This window comes from Paramisgurnus dabryanus, chromosome 1 (genome assembly GCF_030506205.2).
Source record: "Paramisgurnus dabryanus chromosome 1, PD_genome_1.1, whole genome shotgun sequence".
Taxonomy (NCBI): Eukaryota; Metazoa; Chordata; class Actinopteri; order Cypriniformes; family Cobitidae; genus Paramisgurnus; species Paramisgurnus dabryanus.
In genome coordinates this window covers 70,865,041-70,885,591 of record NC_133337.1, presented here as the reverse complement: position 1 = coordinate 70,885,591, position 20,551 = coordinate 70,865,041, and the positions used below count along the sequence as shown (strand labels likewise).

Sequence of the window (20,551 nt, the reverse complement as noted above, 5' to 3'; positions counted from 1 at the left end):
GTCACCTTATCCAGCATGCGGATCCTGCTAACATCACTCGCAGCCGTACTCCACAGTGTAGAACGTTTTTAAAACCTTTTAAAGAAATTTCACCTCAGGATCGCGTTCCAGCAAACCTCCTGCAGACGGCCGCGCGTTCTACACCTGCGCAGTAGCCTACCTACGCATGTAGTCGTCTTTTGCTTTAGCAGGAGCTGATATCTGCTGTTGTTTCATTCTGGTTTGCCATTGCATAAATTATATTTGGCTAAAATACTTGTGTTTACAGTAAATAAATAGCAAAGCACCACTTCAAATATGTGCGCAAATGTAGGAGTTTCCTGGTAAATAGGGAATAAGTTGCTATTTTTATTGTACTTACCTTAAAAAAAGATAACCACATTAAATTAGCTGGACTTTTGTTATTAAAAGCAAGTAATATAGGCTACTAAAATAAAAGTGATATGCTGTTATATTTATTTGCCGATGTGGCTCGTAGACATTGATTATACAACATTCAGTAGTCAATATGAAAAATTCACAATAAAAAATAAATAAAACATTTCCCCATAGACTTGACTGAGTCATACATACCACGTAATATTACAATAGGTACCCTGTTGTTATAAAATACTTAGAGTATAAATAATTTATAATTCTTCATATTCTTACCCCCTTATTACCCCAAACTTAAAATATTATTCCCTTATACCTACAGGTTACCTACCCTGTTGTTACAAATAGGTAGGCTGTAAATTCGGTTTAATTACGCGGTACTTTGCGGGTCGTAAAATAAAGTGTTACCGTTTTCTCTTCAGGGCTTTGTTTCTACCCACAACTGAAACAGCCTCTCAGCTTTTACACACACACACACACACACACACACACACACACACACACACACACACACACACACACACACACACACACACACACACACACACACACACACACACACACACACACACACACACACACACACACACACACACACACAACTTTCTTGTACTCAGCACAGAAATCATTGTTGTAACAATACACATGAATTAAGATTATAAACAGCACGATTAGTAAAACAAAATCAAATCCCACAATTCCCTCTCTTGACCTCTGAAAGAGGTCACACATTTTCTTCTTCATCCTCATCCAGGTTCTGTAAGCCTAATAGGGGCATGCTATATGGGGGTGGATTGTTCTCTTTTGTCTCTATTGCAGACACTATCAGTCTGTTGCATAGGGATCTAAGACAGGGAATGAAACAACATCCACAGGTCACCAGGATAGCCACAAATACACCAATGGACACTACTATAGAGGTTACTATTGCCCTCCACAGTCTATCACACTGCATAAATCAAAGGTGTATGATGTCGTTGAATTTTTTGTGTAATTCAATTCAATTCCCCCATATCTCTTTAAGCACTGATCTTGGTGTTGTCTTGGACCTTTTGTCAATTTTCAGATTACCTCCATTGTTTATGCTAAATATTATGGTAATTACAATTGCAGTTATAACCCCTAGGGCCCACAGAAGCTTCCAATTCCCACACAGCTTCATCTCTGTGGAAAAATACACTTATGCCTATTGGCTAAATTCAAAAAACACTCTTAAATTGAAACTTAATAACAGGTAAGAGTATAGCAAAAGAACTAAAACGATGGAAAAGAAAAAATAAACTTATATGACGTTTACACTGAATAAACTGTAATTGTGATGTTCAGGTCCCTGAACACTTCTATCAGGATTTCCACCACCCTATGGAAATCCAATTTATCTAGACCACACCTTAGCCGGGGAGTGGATACACCTGTTATTCCTTTTTTCTCACACCAATCTTTCATGCATCTGAGGCTGTTGGTAAAATTCCCATATGTTGGTAAATCAGTACAGTTTTGTTTGGTTATTAAATGAAAAATCAGTCTGCCGTCGTCCTCATGAGTAACTGCACATTCACCTGTGTGTTTGTTTTGACTTACAACCTTTTGTATTCCGTACTTGGCCTTGAATTGTACGGCTATACCTGTGTTGTGGAATTTTAGCCGCATCAAATAATACTCACTAAGAGTGAAAGTCAAGGATCACACAGACACACTGTCGACAGAATTTTCTTTGTCTGAATTTAATATATTCTGCAGAATAGGCTCTCACCCTCGTGGTGCTAGAAGTTTAAAAACCTAAGAGCCCCGTTTACAAGGTTGAGCACATATTTATAGTAAGATACTGAAAAACACAGTCATCCCATCTCTGCCCATGATCCAAAGATTTCATCTTAGTTCCAGCGTCACTTAGAAAATAAACCTTCAATTTATCAATGACTAAGAAACATATCAGTTGAAGCACATCTGGTCAAATAGAAGAAATTATTTTGTTCTCAGTGAAACTCTACCGTTTACTGAGTTTTTCCACAAACATCATTTGTTACTTATGTCATTCACTAGCCCCCCTTTATCTTATCTGGTAGGACTTTGCATAATGTTCTAGTCTTTGGACATATTACTACTGAACAGATGGAAAGAACAGAAATCTTTCACTAGAACAGAAGAAACAGGATTTTGCATTTAACAATTATAAGTTCATAAACTATAATTAAAATGAAAATAAAAAAATCTTCCACTACACTCCTCCCTTTTTATGATTTATTCATAACTTCATGATTCTCATCGTTACATAGGGTCTTTTTTAATTGTAGTGAAGATGTTGAGCACAGTTAGAGTTGGGGTCGTGTGCCCTTGATGATTCCTTTGGATTTGTGGTGAAGAGGTTGAGCACAGTTATAGTTGGGGTCGTGTGCCCTTGATGATTAATTCCCTCTGTAGATTCGGGTATGGTAGCACCACACCACGCAGTCGGTTAGTCATCCTCCCTTTGGATCACCCCTTGGATTCCAGCACCAACCCTTCAGCAATGGGCAGCGTGCACCCATGTGGCTCGCTCTGCGATCTTTACGGCAGTATGAGTTGTCAGCAGAACCTGATAGGGCCCATCCCACCATCAGGCTTTCCAGGATTTCCTCCTTAGGTTCTTTACCACCACGTAATCCCCTGGTTTGATGTTGTGTAATGGTTCTTCTACTGGACGGGGTAGGGCTGCTTTAACCTGCTTTGGAGATATTTTGAAATACAGAGGACATAGAAATACAATACTGCAACATGTCATTTTCATTTTGAAGAGTATCGCCTGTCACCGTGGTCCCCATGTGTCAACCTAGGAAAATGGGAATAAAAATGTTTAGGTAAGCAAGGTTTTTGATTTGGACCCATCCAAATCCCTTCAGGAGTTTTGGTTGCTCCACACGATTTCCATAGAGCTATTTCTGTTGGAAGAGAAAATGTTTGCATGCTTATTAATGACTCATGTGCTGTTTCAGCTTCATTTTCCTGGGAAATCTGCGTAAGAGAAAAGTTTTTGTTAGTAGAAATGAGAGATGCTTCCGCATCCGCGTGTGCATTTCCTCTGGAGATCACGTCCTGTTCCTTGGTGTGTGCTTTGCATTTCCACACAGCTATTTGAGAAAGGAGTAAAATTTGTTATAGGAGAGAAACTGTCAGTAAAATTAGCAGTCAATGTAAATGGTTATAGATTGATTAGTAGAAAGTTGACAAGCTTGTGTTAGTGCATGCAATTCAGCCACCTTTGCAGATTTGTGAGGTGGTAAGCATCCGGATTTCACTACTTCAAAGTCAGACACAACTGCCCACCCCACCCTGTTTATACCTCTGTCGTCTCTGGAAGAGGACCCATCCACATAATATGTCAGGGTGCAATTAGGTATGGGTGTGTCAGTAAGGTCTGGCCTTGGTGTACATACTTCCCGTAGGGCAGACAAACAGCAATGTGGTGTACCTTCATCAGGTGTAGGTAACAATGTCGCCGGGTTTAGCACTGTACATCTTTCAACTGTGACATTAGACATTTGTAACAATGCACAGGAATAACGCAGCCACCTTGCTGCAGACAAGTGAGATGTGCGCTGTTCGAGCAGTATGTGAGACACAGATTGAGGGACCAGCAGACGTAGCTGTGCATACCCCACAAACTCACTGCTCGCTTGCACAGCTTTCTCTGCAGCTGCCACTGCCCTGAGACATCCTGGTAGGCCCCTGGCCACCGCATCAAGGCGTCTTGAAAAATATGCAACTGGTCTCAACTTGTCACCATGTTCTTGTAACAAAACAGAGGTCATACAGCCATTTCTTTTATCCACAGTTTGAATAAAAGGCTTTTTCGGGTCTGGCAAACCTAAAGTGGGTGCCTGCTGTAATGTCTGTTTCAGTTCCACAAATGCCCTTTCAGCCTTCTCTGTCCATTCTACCTTCTCTGATGGTGCCAAAGGTTTCTCATAAAGCATATCATGCAATGGTTGTTGCATCTCAGAATAGTTAGCAATAAAAGTCCTGCAATATGATGTCATACCCAAAAATGACTTGTTTCTTTGTAATGGGCCTTGGTATATTAGCTATTGCCTCTATTCTCTTTGGAGAGAGAAGCTTACCCATTGGTGTAATTTCATATCCTAGAAAGGTTACTTTCTGAACTGAGCACTGGACTTTATTAGGGTTTACCTTATGACCTTCCTTAGCTAGATGAGTAAGCAGCCGTATGGTGTTGTCTGTGCACGATTGCTGAGTCGGTGCTGGCACCGAGAGGTCATCCACGTACTGCAATAAAGCAACATCATCAGCCAACACAAGTTTCTGTAATGAACAATGCAATGCAGAGTTTGTAAATAGTGTGGCTCTCGCTGTACCCCTTAAATGTAAAATCAAACCAGAACTGGCTATCAGAATGGACAGGAACTCTGAAGAATGCACTTGAAATATCCACTACAGAAAACCACTGGCCGTCAGCTGGTATCTGTGAGAGAATTGTGTAAGGGTTTGGCACGTGAGGTGCCCTTGCTTGTACTGCAGCATTTCCTGCTTGGAGATCTTGAACAAACCTCCACTCTGTGGGCTGACCTGCATCCCTGACCTTTTGTACAGGAAAAATGGGTGTTCTCACAGGTGAGTGTGGGCAGGGAATAATTATCCCTTTTTCCAATAAGGCCTGAAATACTGGCCTTATTCCCTCAAGCGCCTCCCTTTAGAGGATATTGGGGTTTACATGGTCTATAATCACTCTTTGGGGTGATAGTTACTGGTTCACACCCTTTAATCAAACCCACATCATACTTGTCTTTAGCCCACAGGTAATCAGGTACATTGTCAAGAACTTTTTGGGGTAAATCAATACTAGCACACGTCATGTGTACTGACAAACTGCTTTGTGAGTTGAAATCTGCAGAAACAGCTTTCTGTATTACAACTCTCTCTCTCTCTCAGCCATGAAAAAGCAGCATAATCTCTTCTGTGTGCTGATAACTGCTCTGAGAACTGTATGCTATCTGCCAATGGTTCCCAATCAACAGCCTCGCTGCAGGCCTTTGCAAATTCACCTGCTTTTTCTAACGGCTGACTAGTATTTTTTGCAATGGAGTTGTGGGGTACTGAATTGTCAAAATCAAAAATTTGTTCCTGCTTTCCTGTCAACTGAACGAGTGCCACACACCACGAGTCATTCCAGCATATATGGGTTAAAGTCAAAACCCTCTGTCTTTACAGAAAACCATCTCTCTTGCCACTCTCTCTCTGTTATTTCAACAACATGAGCGTGCAATCCATGCTTTCAGCTGGAATGACCTCGCTGGCTTGTGGCAATCTTATCTTCCCTTCAGCATGCAACTCTTCATTCAGAAAGGCCCATTCATACACATATAACAGAGACACACACATAGACAGCATTCTGGGATCCCAACAAGAAATATTCAGGCCTTGGTTGTAACATAAGATGCTAGCATTCATTTTACACATCAAATCCATCCCCATGAGGTTTACCGGACACGCGTCAGATACAAGGAACATATGCATAAACTCATTACCGTCATGCATACAACAGAGTGGAGCAGTAAATTCTTCCCTCACTATATGCCCCGAAGCACTCATAGATGAGTTAAACTGCCCACTCAAGGTGACAAATGCGATTTCATCTTTGCGTATGACAGAGTTGGTTGCACCAGAGTCTACCATAAACAACAATGCCTGTCCCTCAACCATTATTTCTTCGAGAGGCAGTTTAGAGATGTTGCCTCTCGTTCAACATCAAGCAAAGCAAGTTCTTCATTGCATAGAGCATTTCTTTCCCTTTCACACACATCAGAAAAAACAGAATTAGCAAGCAGATAATATGGCATTTGAACCGCAGAAAAAACAAGATTGGACTTACCCCCTTCCGTCCGATTCTCTCTTTCCCCCTCCTGGCTTCAGTCCCCTTTTTCTTTACACCCCGCAAAGTTTCCCACATCCGCCTGGGATTCTGGTTGCTCTTGAGAATTCAGGAAATGAAAACATTGGTTTTTCAAGTGTTCTTTCTGTCCGCAACACCAGCAAACTTTTTATTTTGGATTTTTTTGCCACTGCTTTGCAATCCTCTTCTCTCGTTCTTTCTGCTGCCAGTTCTCCTGGAAAACGTTGTCCTTGTGAAAGGAAACTGTGCTGATAACGCCGTTGCTGGCCCCATTCGCCTATCTTGACAAAAGCTGAAGATAGTTGTTGATCGGCCTTTCTCTGCTTCTTTCGTTTTTCTTCGTCATGCAGGCATTCAGCATGTAGAGAATGTGTAATGACCTCACTCAGCTTTCCTGATTCCCGTCCGATGCAGGTTTGCTTCACCTTCGTTGGAATTTTAGGTTGAAGTCCCCCGAGGAACATTTGCTTTAGGTAGGATTCCCAGGATGTTACCTCTCCTGTGTTGATGTTTTTATCTGGACTTCCTCCTCTTCCTCTTCCAAGATGCTGTCGAGGAGGATTGGTGGGTGTAGCCCAGGTGATAGTTCTTGTGCTGGCGGTGGCGGGGGTGCAGTTGGTATTTTTGGTAATGCTTCTTGTGCGGGTGGTTGTGGGAGTCTTCTTGGAGGGGGTTGGAGATCATCGTCTAGAAGAGGTACCTTTGTATAAGAGAAATGTACCCCAGGTGGGGTACGTGCAGGTGCATATGGAGGAGGAAAAAAACAGAAAGTTAGGTTCATCATGTAATGAATCTGATGTAGGAAAACATTATGCTTAATGTTTAGCTCTGACTTAGTCTGAGTCAGTTCGTCCTTGGTCTTTATCTTACTCTGTGCTCTCATTTCTCTGCCATCCGCAATGATTTTTTCCCTTAATAAAGTGAGTGCTTTTACACTCAGTGTTCCTTTAGGAGGAAAATCATACCTTTTCTCCCAGATTTTACGCTTTCCAACGCCCCCGTGCCCTTTGATTTGATCACTCGAGCATACACGCCATTTTCCAGATCCATTGACTTTGTACTCCCTTTCGAATTACCCTGACCCATGGTCATGAACGAAATAACGCTTACCGTATTATCTATTCAGATGCCACCACAACGGTTCTTTTCAGGATTCCGTCAGCTTTGACTCCAGAAATGGTTGAGACTCTCCCTTCCCTTAGGCCTGGGGTACGGAGCCCGAGACCTCTTGTCTCAGGGGTGATCAGTCAGTCTCTCCCAAACCTTCTGGAGTCTTCAGCTGTGGAATCCGCATCCTCGTCGCCATTATTGTCATGGAATTTTAGCCGCATCAAATAATACTCACTAAGAGTGAAAGTCAAGGATCACACAGACACACTGTCGACAGAATTTTCTTTGTCTGAATTTAATATATTCTGCAGAATAGGCTCTCACCCCCGTGGTGCTAGAAGTTTAAAAACCTAAGAGCCCCGTTTACAAGGTTGAGCACATATTTATAGTAAGATACTGAAAAACACAGTCATCCCATCTCCGCCCATGATCCAAAGATTTCATCTTAGTTCCAACGTCACTTAGAAAATAAACCTTCAATTTATCAATGACTAAGAAACATATCAGTTGAAGCACATCTGGTCAAATAGAAGAAATTATTTTGTTCTCAGTGAAACTCTACCGTTTACTGAGTTTTTCCACAAACATCATTTGTTACTTATGTCATTCACTAGCCCCCCTTTATCTTATCTGGTAGGACTTTGCATAATGTTCTAGTCTTTGGACATTTTACTACTGAACAGATGGAAAGAACAGAAATCTTTCACTAGAACAGAAGAAACAGGATTTTGCATTTAACAATTATAAGTTCATAAACTATAATTAAAATGAAAATAAAAAAATCTTCCACTACACCTGCTCCGTAGGCACAGTCTGCACTTATGCAGTGTGCTAAAGGTTCTGTTGCTGGGCTGGGAAAAAAAATGTCACCTTTTTATGTACAATCTTACAACCTGGTTGTTGGTTCTGTTGATGATGCAGTGTCGGTGTTGGTGTATCTGGTTCTGTCTGTTCACCACCCTCCCTCTCTTGGACCTGAGTCCTCAGGTCGACACCTGTGTCTGTTAGAGACCCAATCAGCATTTTTAACAGCTGGGTCGTTGTAACAATGTCATTGTGTGGTAGCCTGGCAGGAAAAATGTTTGATCACAGCAGTTAGTTTGTCAAAATAGACAGCATGAGTAAGTGGCAGGATTGGATCCTGCACCAAGGCGTTCCGTAGGCCTGGAAACTGTCGACCTGTAAGCAATTCAAATGGTGTAAAACCAGAAATCCTGTTAACAGAAGAGCGAATAGACATCAATGCAATTGGTAATGCGTCAAGGCATGATATTTTTGTCAAGTTTTAATGTCAAAATCAGGTTCAGTATTTCAGCTTTGCTCTGGCATTGGGGTGACAAGCAGCCCCGAAACTATATGTCAATTCCAGTGCGTGTTTGTCAATTTTGTCAGATCTAACTTTGTCTTGGGAAACCATGGTTGGGGATATAAGTGGTGTATTAGGTAGTTGACAACAGCCACTTCATTAGGTACCTTCACAGCCTGTAGTATGTGTCAGGCTTCGCTAGCATGTGTTATAGGCCGGCCTGTTGTTGTAACAAATCCACATCTCTGCCATATGGCAGTTCCATATATACTGCACCAATCACATATGCAGAGTCACTATAAACAATCACCCTCTCTTCACCAGCGTAGTGCAAGGCTTTGACAACAGCTATCATTTCAGCTCTCTGTGCTGACTGTTTACCTTTCAACCTACCACTCAGTCTTGTTACAAAATCACCCTCAACTTGCTCAACCACAGCAAAGCCTGCCTTTAGCGTACCATCTGATGCTCTAAAACAAAGCCATCTGTAAATATCGTAATGAGTAGCGGGTAGTTGGCAGTGGTGTTGTAAACAACTTATGTCTGATTTTGTTGGGCCCTTTTTTGGGTTTTTTTTTTTTTTTTACTATCATGTGGCATCCCCTCAGTGATCAGGTCAGTCATGTTTACACCCTCATGGATACAATTTCAGGTTTGGCTGGCCAGGATTTTTTGGTAAGCTTTCTCTAGGACACCGTTTTTATATATTGGTAAGTACCTTGCTATCTATTGTTTGCTGAAGTTTATAAGGCCCAAAAATTACAACATGTCTTTCACAGTCTCTGGTCATTGGTCATACATAATGCTCTGTCTCTGCATAGTTTAATTAGCCATTCATTTTTGCCCGTCCGGGAGCACATTACAATATTGACAGGTCACTACAATTTCTAGGTCCCTATCTAATATTAACTGGTGCGTTGGAGGAATACAGAAATGCGTGCGAACTAGACTGGTTTGCTACCTTATAGGGTAGTGATTTGTTGATAGTCACTTTTCAATTTTACCAGGAACCCATTATCCCCACCGTTGTAAAAAAGTTTTTTTTTTTTTTTTTTTTTTTTTTTTACGGTGGACTATTTAGGCCCAGTATCCACTAGGGCTCTTAGTGGTGTGGTTCACCACTATCTCCATGAGAGGCCCAGCTATTCCTTTCATGGTGGGTTCCTGTGTGCCCCGTCATTCCTCCGCACCACTACCCTGGCCCCATGTTGGGTGCACAGGCGCCATCCAATCAGGCAGTGATGGGTTGTGTGACGCTGATGGTCCCCTGCCAAAACCACCATTTCCACGTCCGCCACCTCCTCTGTTGGGACCCCATCCCCTTGCATTTGGTCCGTTAAATGGATGTCTTACACCGGAATAATGAGGCTGTGGGCCGCTACTAGGGCATGTTCACGCCCAATGACCTTCCTGTCCACACAGAAAACATGTATTACCTCCAATGCCTCCATATCCCCCTCTGCCTCTTGGGCCTCCCCTATTCTGTTGGTTATATCCCTCCCATGGGTTCCCTCTATAGGTTGGGCTTATGTATGGATCTATGGGATGATTGGGTTATTGGGCGTTATCTGGGACATTAGTTGTCATTGCTACTGGTGTTGGTTGGGCCTGCTGGGGCATTTGTTTCTTTTCTGTGTTGGCCTGTTTGGTCTGTTCTAGCTGCAGTTTCAAAAGCTCATTCTTAATCTTATCTACCTCTACAAGCTCTTTTTGTCTGATTTGTCTATGGCCCTGTCTGTGTAATACACGAGATCTCTTTCCCATGTGGTTGTCATGTACATTTCTCTGTAATCTTAATAGGGTTGTGATTATCTCTCCCTGTGTCACAATTGTTTGTTCTAATCTTTCCATTTTTCTTCTCAGGGCCTCTATTTCATCAAATTCAACATCTAGTTCACCACTGTTTACTGTTAACACCGGCTGTTGCTTTGAAATCAAGACAGACTTTTCCTCATAAGGAGGAGGTGTGTGCAGTGAGGGGTATAGTGACTTCACTTGAGGAGGAGCCATGGGTGGGGCTGAGGGTAATGGCTCAGTGCTTCCTTGTTCTACTTCCTTTTGCTTGCTCACAGCACAACTGTCAACTTCCCCTTTTTCTTTCTAATCGTCTCCACTTCAGCTGCCAAAGCGATTCTCGTCCACATTCTCAAATCTTTTTCTAAGTCTTTTACATTAGGTCCCTTTCCAAACCACTCGCCTTTTCCCTCTTCACTAACTCTTTTTACTTTGTGCACGACTTTCTGTTCCATAGCCAAAATGATCGGGGCTAAAGGAATCTTTTTCTTTTCTTCAACCTCCCAGCAAATCTCATCTCTCAATTTTTGCCAGCCTATCTCAACCTCTTTTTGTCTTTTCTTTATATACAAAAGCATTTGGATCTGTTCGGACCATCCTAAGCCTCACAATCTTTTGCTATTACACATACACTGGTGGACACACATACTCATCACATTCTTTCTGAAATTTAGCCATTTTCACACAATATACAAGCATTCAGAATTTCAAAAAAGCACAAAACGTCACTCTTATCTAGCAAAAGGATATATACACCAGTAGTTTTCAGGGGTTTCACCCGCACGACTACTGACCCGTCTTTTTAGCGAAATTTGAAAGCACACAATAGTCTATTATACACCAGTAGTTTTCGAGGATTTCACCCGCGCGACTACTGACCCGTCTTTTAGCGAAATTTGAAAGCGATTAAAAAATATCCGGACACACCAATTCACTATTTACGGAACTTCCATCCTAGGGATTTTAACCCACTTGGTACTTTATAATGTCTAATACATTAATGGACTCCAACCATACATTACATTTACGGGACTTTAACCCGAGGGCCTCAAACCCAAACTTATTACTTTATAATGTCTAGTACATTAAAGGGCCTCTAACCCAATCTTACATTTACGGGACTTTAACCCGAGGGCCTCTAACCCAAAGTTATTACTCTCATTCTATCTCAAGTTTTTCAATCTGATCTTGTATTCAGTTATTTATTACTTTCAGTTTGGATCTCCTTATCAACACAATTAATTTGGTATATGTCCAATAGCAGAATTTGATAAAACAGGTTTCTGCTTACCTTTTTTTTAAAAGACCGGTCTTTTGTGTTGAACAGGAGTCCTCCCTTACTCGATCTTAGGCAATTCGAAACTTCTCTCAATCTCCTTTCCCTCCAACAACGTCGGGGATCACCAATTGTTGGACTTTAAGGCGTCCAAAGCATGTTCATCAATGGAGAAAGGCACAAATATCTAAATTGAATATTTATTGATCAGATTTGAAAAAGTTACAGCATGCTGGGTCATCTCAAGTCCTACAGCAGGATTCGATGAACTCCCAGCTCAGAACAAAAAACATGAGTATTTATCGCCGTTCTTTCTTCAGAATTCTCCTCCCCCAGATGAGAACTTTCTTGTACTCAGCACAGAAATCATTGTTGTAGCAATACACATGAATTAAGATTATAAACAGCACGATTAGTAAAACAAAATCAAATCCCACAGTGTATACTGCCAGGCTTTACAAACCCTGCCAGGGCATGCTCTCTTGTTGCAGGTAAGCGATTTACTGCTACCCTACGGCTCTCCAGGATCTCAGCCAGTTTCATCAGGACCTGGTCATGGCGCCACCTGAAGCGTCCCTGAGTCAGTGCCATTCTGCATCCTGTAAAAATGTGTTGGAGGCTTGCCTTAACACTCCCGCATAATTATGTCTAAAAATAGCCCAAATTAAATCAATGTCATCAATTTACTTAAATGGGATTATCAGATGACCAAGAAATTGACAACAAATACAAATATTGACTCATACAGAAGTTATTTTATCAAAATAGATTGAGATTAACGCATTGAATGCTGTCAAACAAAGGCTAGGCTAATAGCTAAAGGCTGTAATTACAAATATGACATTAAATCAAAGCTCTGAATAAACTTATCACAAATATATGAAAATATGTATCATTAAGTATTATGTAAAGAAGAATTAACTTACAGATGATGCTTTTACAAACGCAAAATAAAGGATGGCATCTGAAGATTGAGGAGCTGACTGCATGAGAAATGTGATCACTTATTTTATCTGGAGAACTGCCACTAGGGGGCACCAAAACTACATAACTATACATACAATAAAAGTGACAAGTAAACTTGGAGCAGAACACGTTGTTTTTTAGCATTGAAATAGGTGCCCTTTAATCACTGTGAGTTATGAATAAACCCTTTCCAGCTGTTTTTTTTTTTTGTAGATATCGACTTGTTCCTTATGGAAATCATTCTTATCTGGAATCTCTCACGGATAAGTCCAAGGTAGGTGCAACATTTATACTTTGATTAATGCTGAAATGTAGATTGCTGTGAACAAGCTTATATTACTAATGTATGATTATTTTGGAGTTCATTTTTACTTTTCTTTCTGGTAAACCTGAAAGTGGCCTTACACTAGACTACCCACCAAGGCAAAGCACAGTAACTACACATTTGGTCCAAATTGAGTTAAAGGGGTCATTTTTAACTTGCTTGTGTAAAAACTTTAGGGCATTTTTCTCAGTTTCATTGTTTGTGAAGTTACTGCACTTTACCGTTGGAGGGCAGCGTAGTTGTGGATGCAGCAACATACAAATGATAATGTTTTCAGTTATTGTCAAATTCTCTTTTCACAAGACTATGTGACAATGCATAGAGAAAATAAACGGTCAGAAAAACATACCCTGCTATTGAAAAATAATATTCTCAGTTATAATTACCTAATTTAAGCATGTATTTTTGCAGGAGTTACCCTTGTATTGTTCAGGTGGTTTGCGCTTTTTCTGGGATAATAAATTTGACCACGCTATGGTGGCCTTCCTCGACTGTGTGCAGCAGTTCAAAGAGGAGGTGGAAAAAGGGGACACAGGGTTCTGTCTGCCATACAGGTAAAAACAATTAAAAACAATTTGTGTTTGTGTGTGTAATGTGTACCACATTCGTTGAGATCTACATCATCTTTGCATCTCAGAGCTGTTTCTACATTACAGTGCTCCTCTTACACGCCATTACTAGAGTTTTAAGTTATTAAATAACCTGAAATGAACATTTGACGATTTTCAACTATTTGTAAAAAAAAAAATATTACTTACTTCCCCCACAGATCCAGCTGCTGCGTTTGTTCTGCTGCAAATCTTCTTGACAGTTCCGTCAATGGCACTTGGCGCGAATATGTGTGTAATCTGGCGCGAATATGTGTGTAATCTGGCGCGAATATGTGTGTAATCTGGTGCGAATATGTGTGTAATATGGTGCGAATGTGTATACCACGCAGTACCAATTCCCACCTACAGGGGCACTGTTTCGAGTTCACACAGACACTTAAAGGTTTAAGAGGACCATGTTTATAAACGTTATAAAAAAGGTAGGTAGTGTCATAACAGTAAAAAAGTGACAATACTTAATAAAAGTATTAATGTAGTAAACATACAGGCATTAATAGTTTTTAGAATTATTATTAGTCAAATTTCCAGAATTACGAGACCGCAAAAAATGGTCTCACAAACCGACTGGTCTTGTAATGCTGGTGTGTAAACCTGAAAATTGGTCTCATAAACCACATATGCCAACATACGTGTGTGTATGTGTGTGTGTATGTGTGACCCTGGACCACAAAACCAGTCGTAAGGGTCAATATTCTAAAATTGAAAATTATACATCACCCAAAAGCTAAATAAATAAGCTTTCTGTTAATGTATGTTTGTATTGTTAGGATATGACAGGACAATATTTGGCCGAGATGCAACAATTTGAAAATCTGGAATGTAAGAAATATTGAGAAAAACACATTTAAAGATCAGAGTCCAAATTAAGTCTGTATACAGCAATGCATATTACTAATGAAAAGGTTTGTTTTAGTGCTCTCTACTGGTTTACCACCGTAATGACCTTGTGGACTGAATGGGGGAAATTGTAAGCTTTTACATAATCTTTTTGTAAAATATAAATTGTTGGCTAAAAAGAAAAATGTAATTTTGACCCATGCAGTGTAGTCTTTGCCTACATGTGGCTTACAACAGTTTTTTTGGTCCAGGGTCACACACACATGTCTTTTATATATTTATTAGAACAGGAATCTAAGGCTACAATTCACACAGGCTCACCAAAATTGGACAATAGAAGATTGAAAAAAACGTTGCCTGGTCTGATGAGTCTTGATTTTTTTGCTGCGACATTCAGATGGTAGAGTCGGAATTTGGCGTCAACAACATGAAAGCATGGATCCATCCTGCCTTGTATCAACGGTTCAGGTTGGTGGTGGTGGTGTAATGATGTGGGGGATATTTTCTTGGCACACTTTGGGCCCATTAGTACCAATTGAGCATCGTGTATTGTTTCTGACCATGTTCATCCATTTATGACCACAGTGTACCCATCCTCTGATGGCTACTTCCAGCAGGATAACGCGCCATGTCATAAAGCGCAAATTATCTCAGACTGGTTTCTTGAATATGACAATGTTCGTTGTTTACTGTACTCAAATGGCCTCCACAGTCACCAGATCTCAATCCAATAGAGCATCTTTGGGATGTGGTGGAATGGGAGATTTGCATCATGGATGTGCAACCGACAAATCTGCAGCAACTGCGTGATGTTATCATGTCAATATGTTGTTGAATCTGTGCCACGAAGGATTGAGGCAGTTCTGAAGGCAAAAGGGGGTCCAACGCGGTACTAGTAAGGTGTACCTAATAAAGTGGGCCGGTGAGTGTGTGTGTGTATATATATATATATATATATATATATATATATATATATATATATATACATACATACACTCACCGTGTGTGTATATATATTGTCGTGGAAAAATAATACTAATACCAGGATCTGTCCATCAGAGATGATTTATTTACTTGTACAAGGACTCAACGCATACCGACAGTGAAACGATATGCGAAGAAGTGAAGAATCTCAAATCCTTCCTTCATTATATACGGACATTTGTTTGTACCACCCCCCCATGCTATTCGATCAAAACAACTCCTTATTAGGTGTAGTTTAGACACTTCTGGGTGTTTACAAATTATTTTACTTGTCTGCTGTATCTAAGCAGATCAAACATTAGTTTGCTAAGTACATCATCACACCTATAATAAAAACAGATCTAGCTCTAGCTGGCCCACAGACATCCTGTTTCCTGTTTTAGCAAATAAAAATATCATGCCAGACATAACAGAGAAATCATAAGGTCACTACTTTAAGCATAAAGAATACAAATACAAAAACAATAAATGCATAAAGAATACATTTCTATTACAATCCATAACATATATTTCATTGAAGATGTAAAGATATAAATTTCCATTACACTTCCACCCCAATGTCCAAATGACATTTTTATCCAAACTGCCCTGCTGGCTTTTACGCTGCTTCCAGACAGCCCTTCATTAATTACATTCAAAACCTTATATCACACCTTACTTTTAGAAACCAATTTGTTCAGCCAGTTCAAAATCATCAGTTTCCCATTTGATCCTCTTTCTCTAATTCATGGTCATAATTACCATGAAAAGGATCACCTTGGTTGTTATTATATTGTTAATACACTTTAAAACAACATTTTTGATTCACCAATTTATACAGCTTGCCTTAGGTTTTCAACACATTATTAATGCAATAATACAATCATGTTTGCAAGCAACTAACTCCTGTGTCTCCAATAAATAGGACACAGGCCCCTGCATTCTTGCATTACTCTTATCTATTAAAAGTGAAAAACCACACATAAAAAACATAGATTAAAAAAAAACACATCCATAAAGATAAAATAAAAAATTAAAACATCAAGCTTACAGGCTGGCCAGTAAAAACATTTCTGTATCATGAATCAGCATTTGTGTAATCTCACTGTGAATATGTTATGCAAATCACTAGTGAGCTAAACATAGTTAATTATATTCCTATATGTGTATGTGTAAAGTTGTGTAAACATGCAGATCCTCTTCAACCCAGGCAGCCCCCTTTAGCCGTAGAGGGTCTTGTGAGGGGCGAGGTTCCACTAGCACCTCCTCATTTGTAGGGCCCGCTCACACATACCAATCATCCTCATTTGGCTCCTCAATTTTATTCTCAATTTTCTCCTGTTTGACCCGTTGGTACATCCTACCATTTAGTCATACCTTTATCAATTATTTTCTCGATGAGACCCCTTATACATGGTATGCAACAACTTCCACACAAATCCCAAAATAGCGATCATCACACCTATTGACTACAACATAGATGAAATCAACCCACTCCATTTACCAAACCACTTTTTTAACATGGAAGTGAAAGGATCATCTACATATTACAACAGTACCACGCCCTCCAGAAAAAAAACTAATTGAAATCAAAAATTAGAAACAGGTGTGGAGGAGGGGAATTGCACTCGAATGCACATGCTCAATAGAACGTTTTGGATATTTTGTGTCATTTTACTTAAATTGGTTCAGTTGTGTGAAGTTTACATTTTAACCTTTAAACAACAATTAGCAATTTTAAGTAAACTCAACATTTTAATTAAAAATAAGTAAACATACTAGCATTTTTATAGTAAGGTATACTATTTGATTTTACAGAGTGTGTTCTGAGCTTTACTTTTACCAACATATTGTAGCAAAGCCAACCCATCTGGGAGGATTAGGGTGGACAGGCTTTTTGTAAATCAGAGGACTCACGATAGCCCCGGCAAAGGTGAGTGAACATGAATCTGTGGCTGGCGAACATAAACGCAAACCAAAACTGGCTGTCCGGATGTACTAGCACTGAATAAAACGCATTGGAAATGTCCACGGTCGTATAGAAAGCCGTATTCTGTGGTATTTGTGACAGGATGGTGTATGGGTTGGGCACGTTCGGAGCCCATGCTATTCTACAGCCGCATTTACTGCCTGTAGATCCTGTACAAATCTCCACTCATTGGGGTCACCTTTTTCTCTAATTTTCTTTACCGGAAATATTGAGGTATTTACCGGTGACGACGGGCAAGGAATAATAATTCCTTTTGCGAACAACAAATCAAAAACTGGTTTAATACCGTCCTCTACTTTTTTTTTCTTTTTTTTGAGAGGATATTGTGGTTTTCGCAGTCGAAAATCACTCTTTGTTGTGATCCGTACGGGCGCACATGAATTAATGAGACCCACATTATACTTATCTGTGGCCCACAGATGGAGTGGCACCGTGGACAGGTCCACCCCATGTGTGCTGCCAACTGTCGCTGCGCTGCTATTCCCAGCGCTTCCGCTGAGAATAGCTCTGGTGTGCGGTTCTCCACACACCTAAGGATGGAGAATAAGACATGTCATAATTTTACATATGCCAATCTGTGGCATTTGTGCATGCACTTACTATAGGGCCCAAGTATTTCCTTCCATATCAGTAGCTTTGGCCAGTGACATGTAAGGACCAGCCTTTGCAACATCATACAACATAGAAGCACATTCAGAAAGCATCACACTCAATGCAGCCCAGGCCCCATTCCAGTACAACCAATTCGTGGTCAACTGATCACCAGACTGCTGTGACCATGCCGCTTGGTAATCTGCTTCGATTTCCCAGGCGACATGAGCTGTGCAGTGCAAATCTTCTGGTGACATAAAATCTAAGGATGGGCGTGTACATTAGTGTGTTTTCAAACCAGCATCACTCTCAGGCCTCTCCCCCACATACACACTGAGGCACACTTCCTTACACAGAGTCACATTCAACCCAGTCACTTCATCACACCATACCGTCATGTGCAGTTTACACATGATATCTCTACCCAGCAAGTTATATGGGCAAGTTCTGCTAATTAGAAAAGAGGTAAAAAAATGAAGTTTTAGGATGTTCACATATATACCATCAACCGGTTGAGAAAAAGTTTCTTTAACAAAATGCCCTGTGGCACTTAAGGAAAGTTTTTTTTTTATCATCTGTACAGATTTGGGCATATAATCAGCATGTAATATTGAATTGGGGGCCCCTGAATCTACAATAAAAAGAATCTTTTTGCTTGAGATAGACAATAAAACATATTGTAACCTTTCAAATGGTTTTCTTGCAAAAGATTATTCAGTATCTCAGAATAAAGTATGAAAAATACTTCTTACATCGGCCAAGCATTCTTCATTGCGACAGAGCATAAAAGAACCTACTTCAGTCTCCTCTCCACCGGCCCCCTCCCCGCTATTTAATACATTTCAGTCTGTATGAGGTTTTTGAACTCTTGGTTTGAGGCATTGGTCTTTCCAGTGGTCCATTGAATCACAGTTGAAACATCCGCGTTGATTCCACCGGCCGTGCCCTCGTCCCCGTCCTCTGCCTCTACCCCTGCCCCTTCCTCTGTGGCCGCCTCTCCCCTGCGGGTTAAGTGTTGGAAAACCGGAGTTACGATCCTGTTGTTGTCGATAGTTAAGGGTGCATTGCATCATGGTGAGATTCATATCTTGTGCCTCCCTGTTCTTTTTGAGGCGTTCTTGTTTAAGTCTCTTCTCGTGGTGTTCTGCATGTCTCACCACTTCCTCCAATGTGGCCATTCTCCAGCCGTTAAATGTAGCTTTGATAGGTTCAGATAGTTCAGTATCTAGATTTCTCATGAAGTACATTGGTAAGTGCATACTGTACGCTGGGTGGGGTTCATCATTGGACATTTTTGCAGTTATGCCGGAGTGTCTCTCAAAGTCTTTTTCTAATCTTGCCAGGAAATTACTCACTGTCTCTCCGTCTTGTTGTTTGCACGTAGAAGTCCAGTGCAGCCACAGCATCGTCATAGAGATCGGCAGGGGGTATTGGTGTAGTTGGCAGCACGGGGCTCCTCCGACTGCTCCATTTTGTTGTTCATCGTATGGGGGGGTGCCGGCTTCGGAGGTAATTGATCCTTTTCGGGGAGGGTTTGGGTGTACAGGAGACTGGAAGTGCGACCCACATTGCCAGGTCCACTCAGGTCACATACATCACAGGAGGAAGAAGAAGAAGAGTCACTATAAGGCATTACTTTAAAATACTGCTTATTCAATCTTACTTCAGAATCTCTAATGAACATATCCATTACTGTTAACAATCTACCTTTATACTTAGAATGATCTTTCTGTATTATTTTGTCTCTGAGCTCTCTATTTTTAGATACACCAAAACTTATTTCCCCATATTTTTGTATCAGAGGTATGGTTTTTATCCATCCTCTCCCGTAAGTTCTTATTAAACCGGTTTCATCTCTGACAGACAATCCACTTTCCGTGTCCCATTTCGGACGGGGAGCGCTACTTCCCTTGTTTTCCATTATCTACAGGCGGGTACAATTCCTCCCAGTAAGTTTAAGAAAGTGTTTTCCAGTGACTACTATCACCCAGACCCCTTTCTAGAGGTTCGTATCCCCTACAGGCGGGTACAATTCCTCCCAGTAAGTTTAGGAAAACACAACTTTCCAGTGATTACCATATCACCCAGACCCCTTTCTAAATAATTCTTTTTTTTTTCGTTATCTACAGGCGGGTACAATTCCTCCAGTAAGTTCAGGAAAGTCCAGCTTTCCAGTGATTACAATATCACTCAGACCCCTTTCTAGATAACATATTTTTTATTTTATTGTTATTCTTATTATTTATTTACCGTATTATCTCCACTGGTTCGTCTGGATCCCGTCACCTTCGGATCAGAGTCAACGCCCACGTCCCTTAAGCTGGGGGTTTAGGTCACCTCTCCTATCTATGGTGAGTTGATCAAACTGTTGACCTTGTCCTCGGGTTATTGGGATCGCCATCCTCGTCGCCAAATTGTCGTGGAAAAATAATACTAATACCAGGATCTGTCCATCAGAGATGATTTATTTACTTGTACAAGGACTCAACGCATACCGACAGTTAAACGATATGCGAAGAA

The 20,551-nt window shown here is 40.7% G+C and overlaps 1 protein-coding gene across 1 annotated transcript in view; it reads left to right on the top strand.

Moving 5' to 3' along the window:
• The window catches only part of becn1 (beclin 1, autophagy related), a 521,809-nt gene that overhangs the window by 487,974 nt on the left and 13,284 nt on the right, over nucleotides 1-20,551 (top strand). Inside the window, exons 10-11 of the mRNA XM_065253401.1 lie at nucleotides 12,928-12,988; nucleotides 13,451-13,593. Of these exons, the coding sequence (XP_065109473.1) occupies nucleotides 12,928-12,988; nucleotides 13,451-13,593 (204 nt within the window). The remainder of the gene's footprint in view (nucleotides 1-12,927; nucleotides 12,989-13,450; nucleotides 13,594-20,551) is intronic.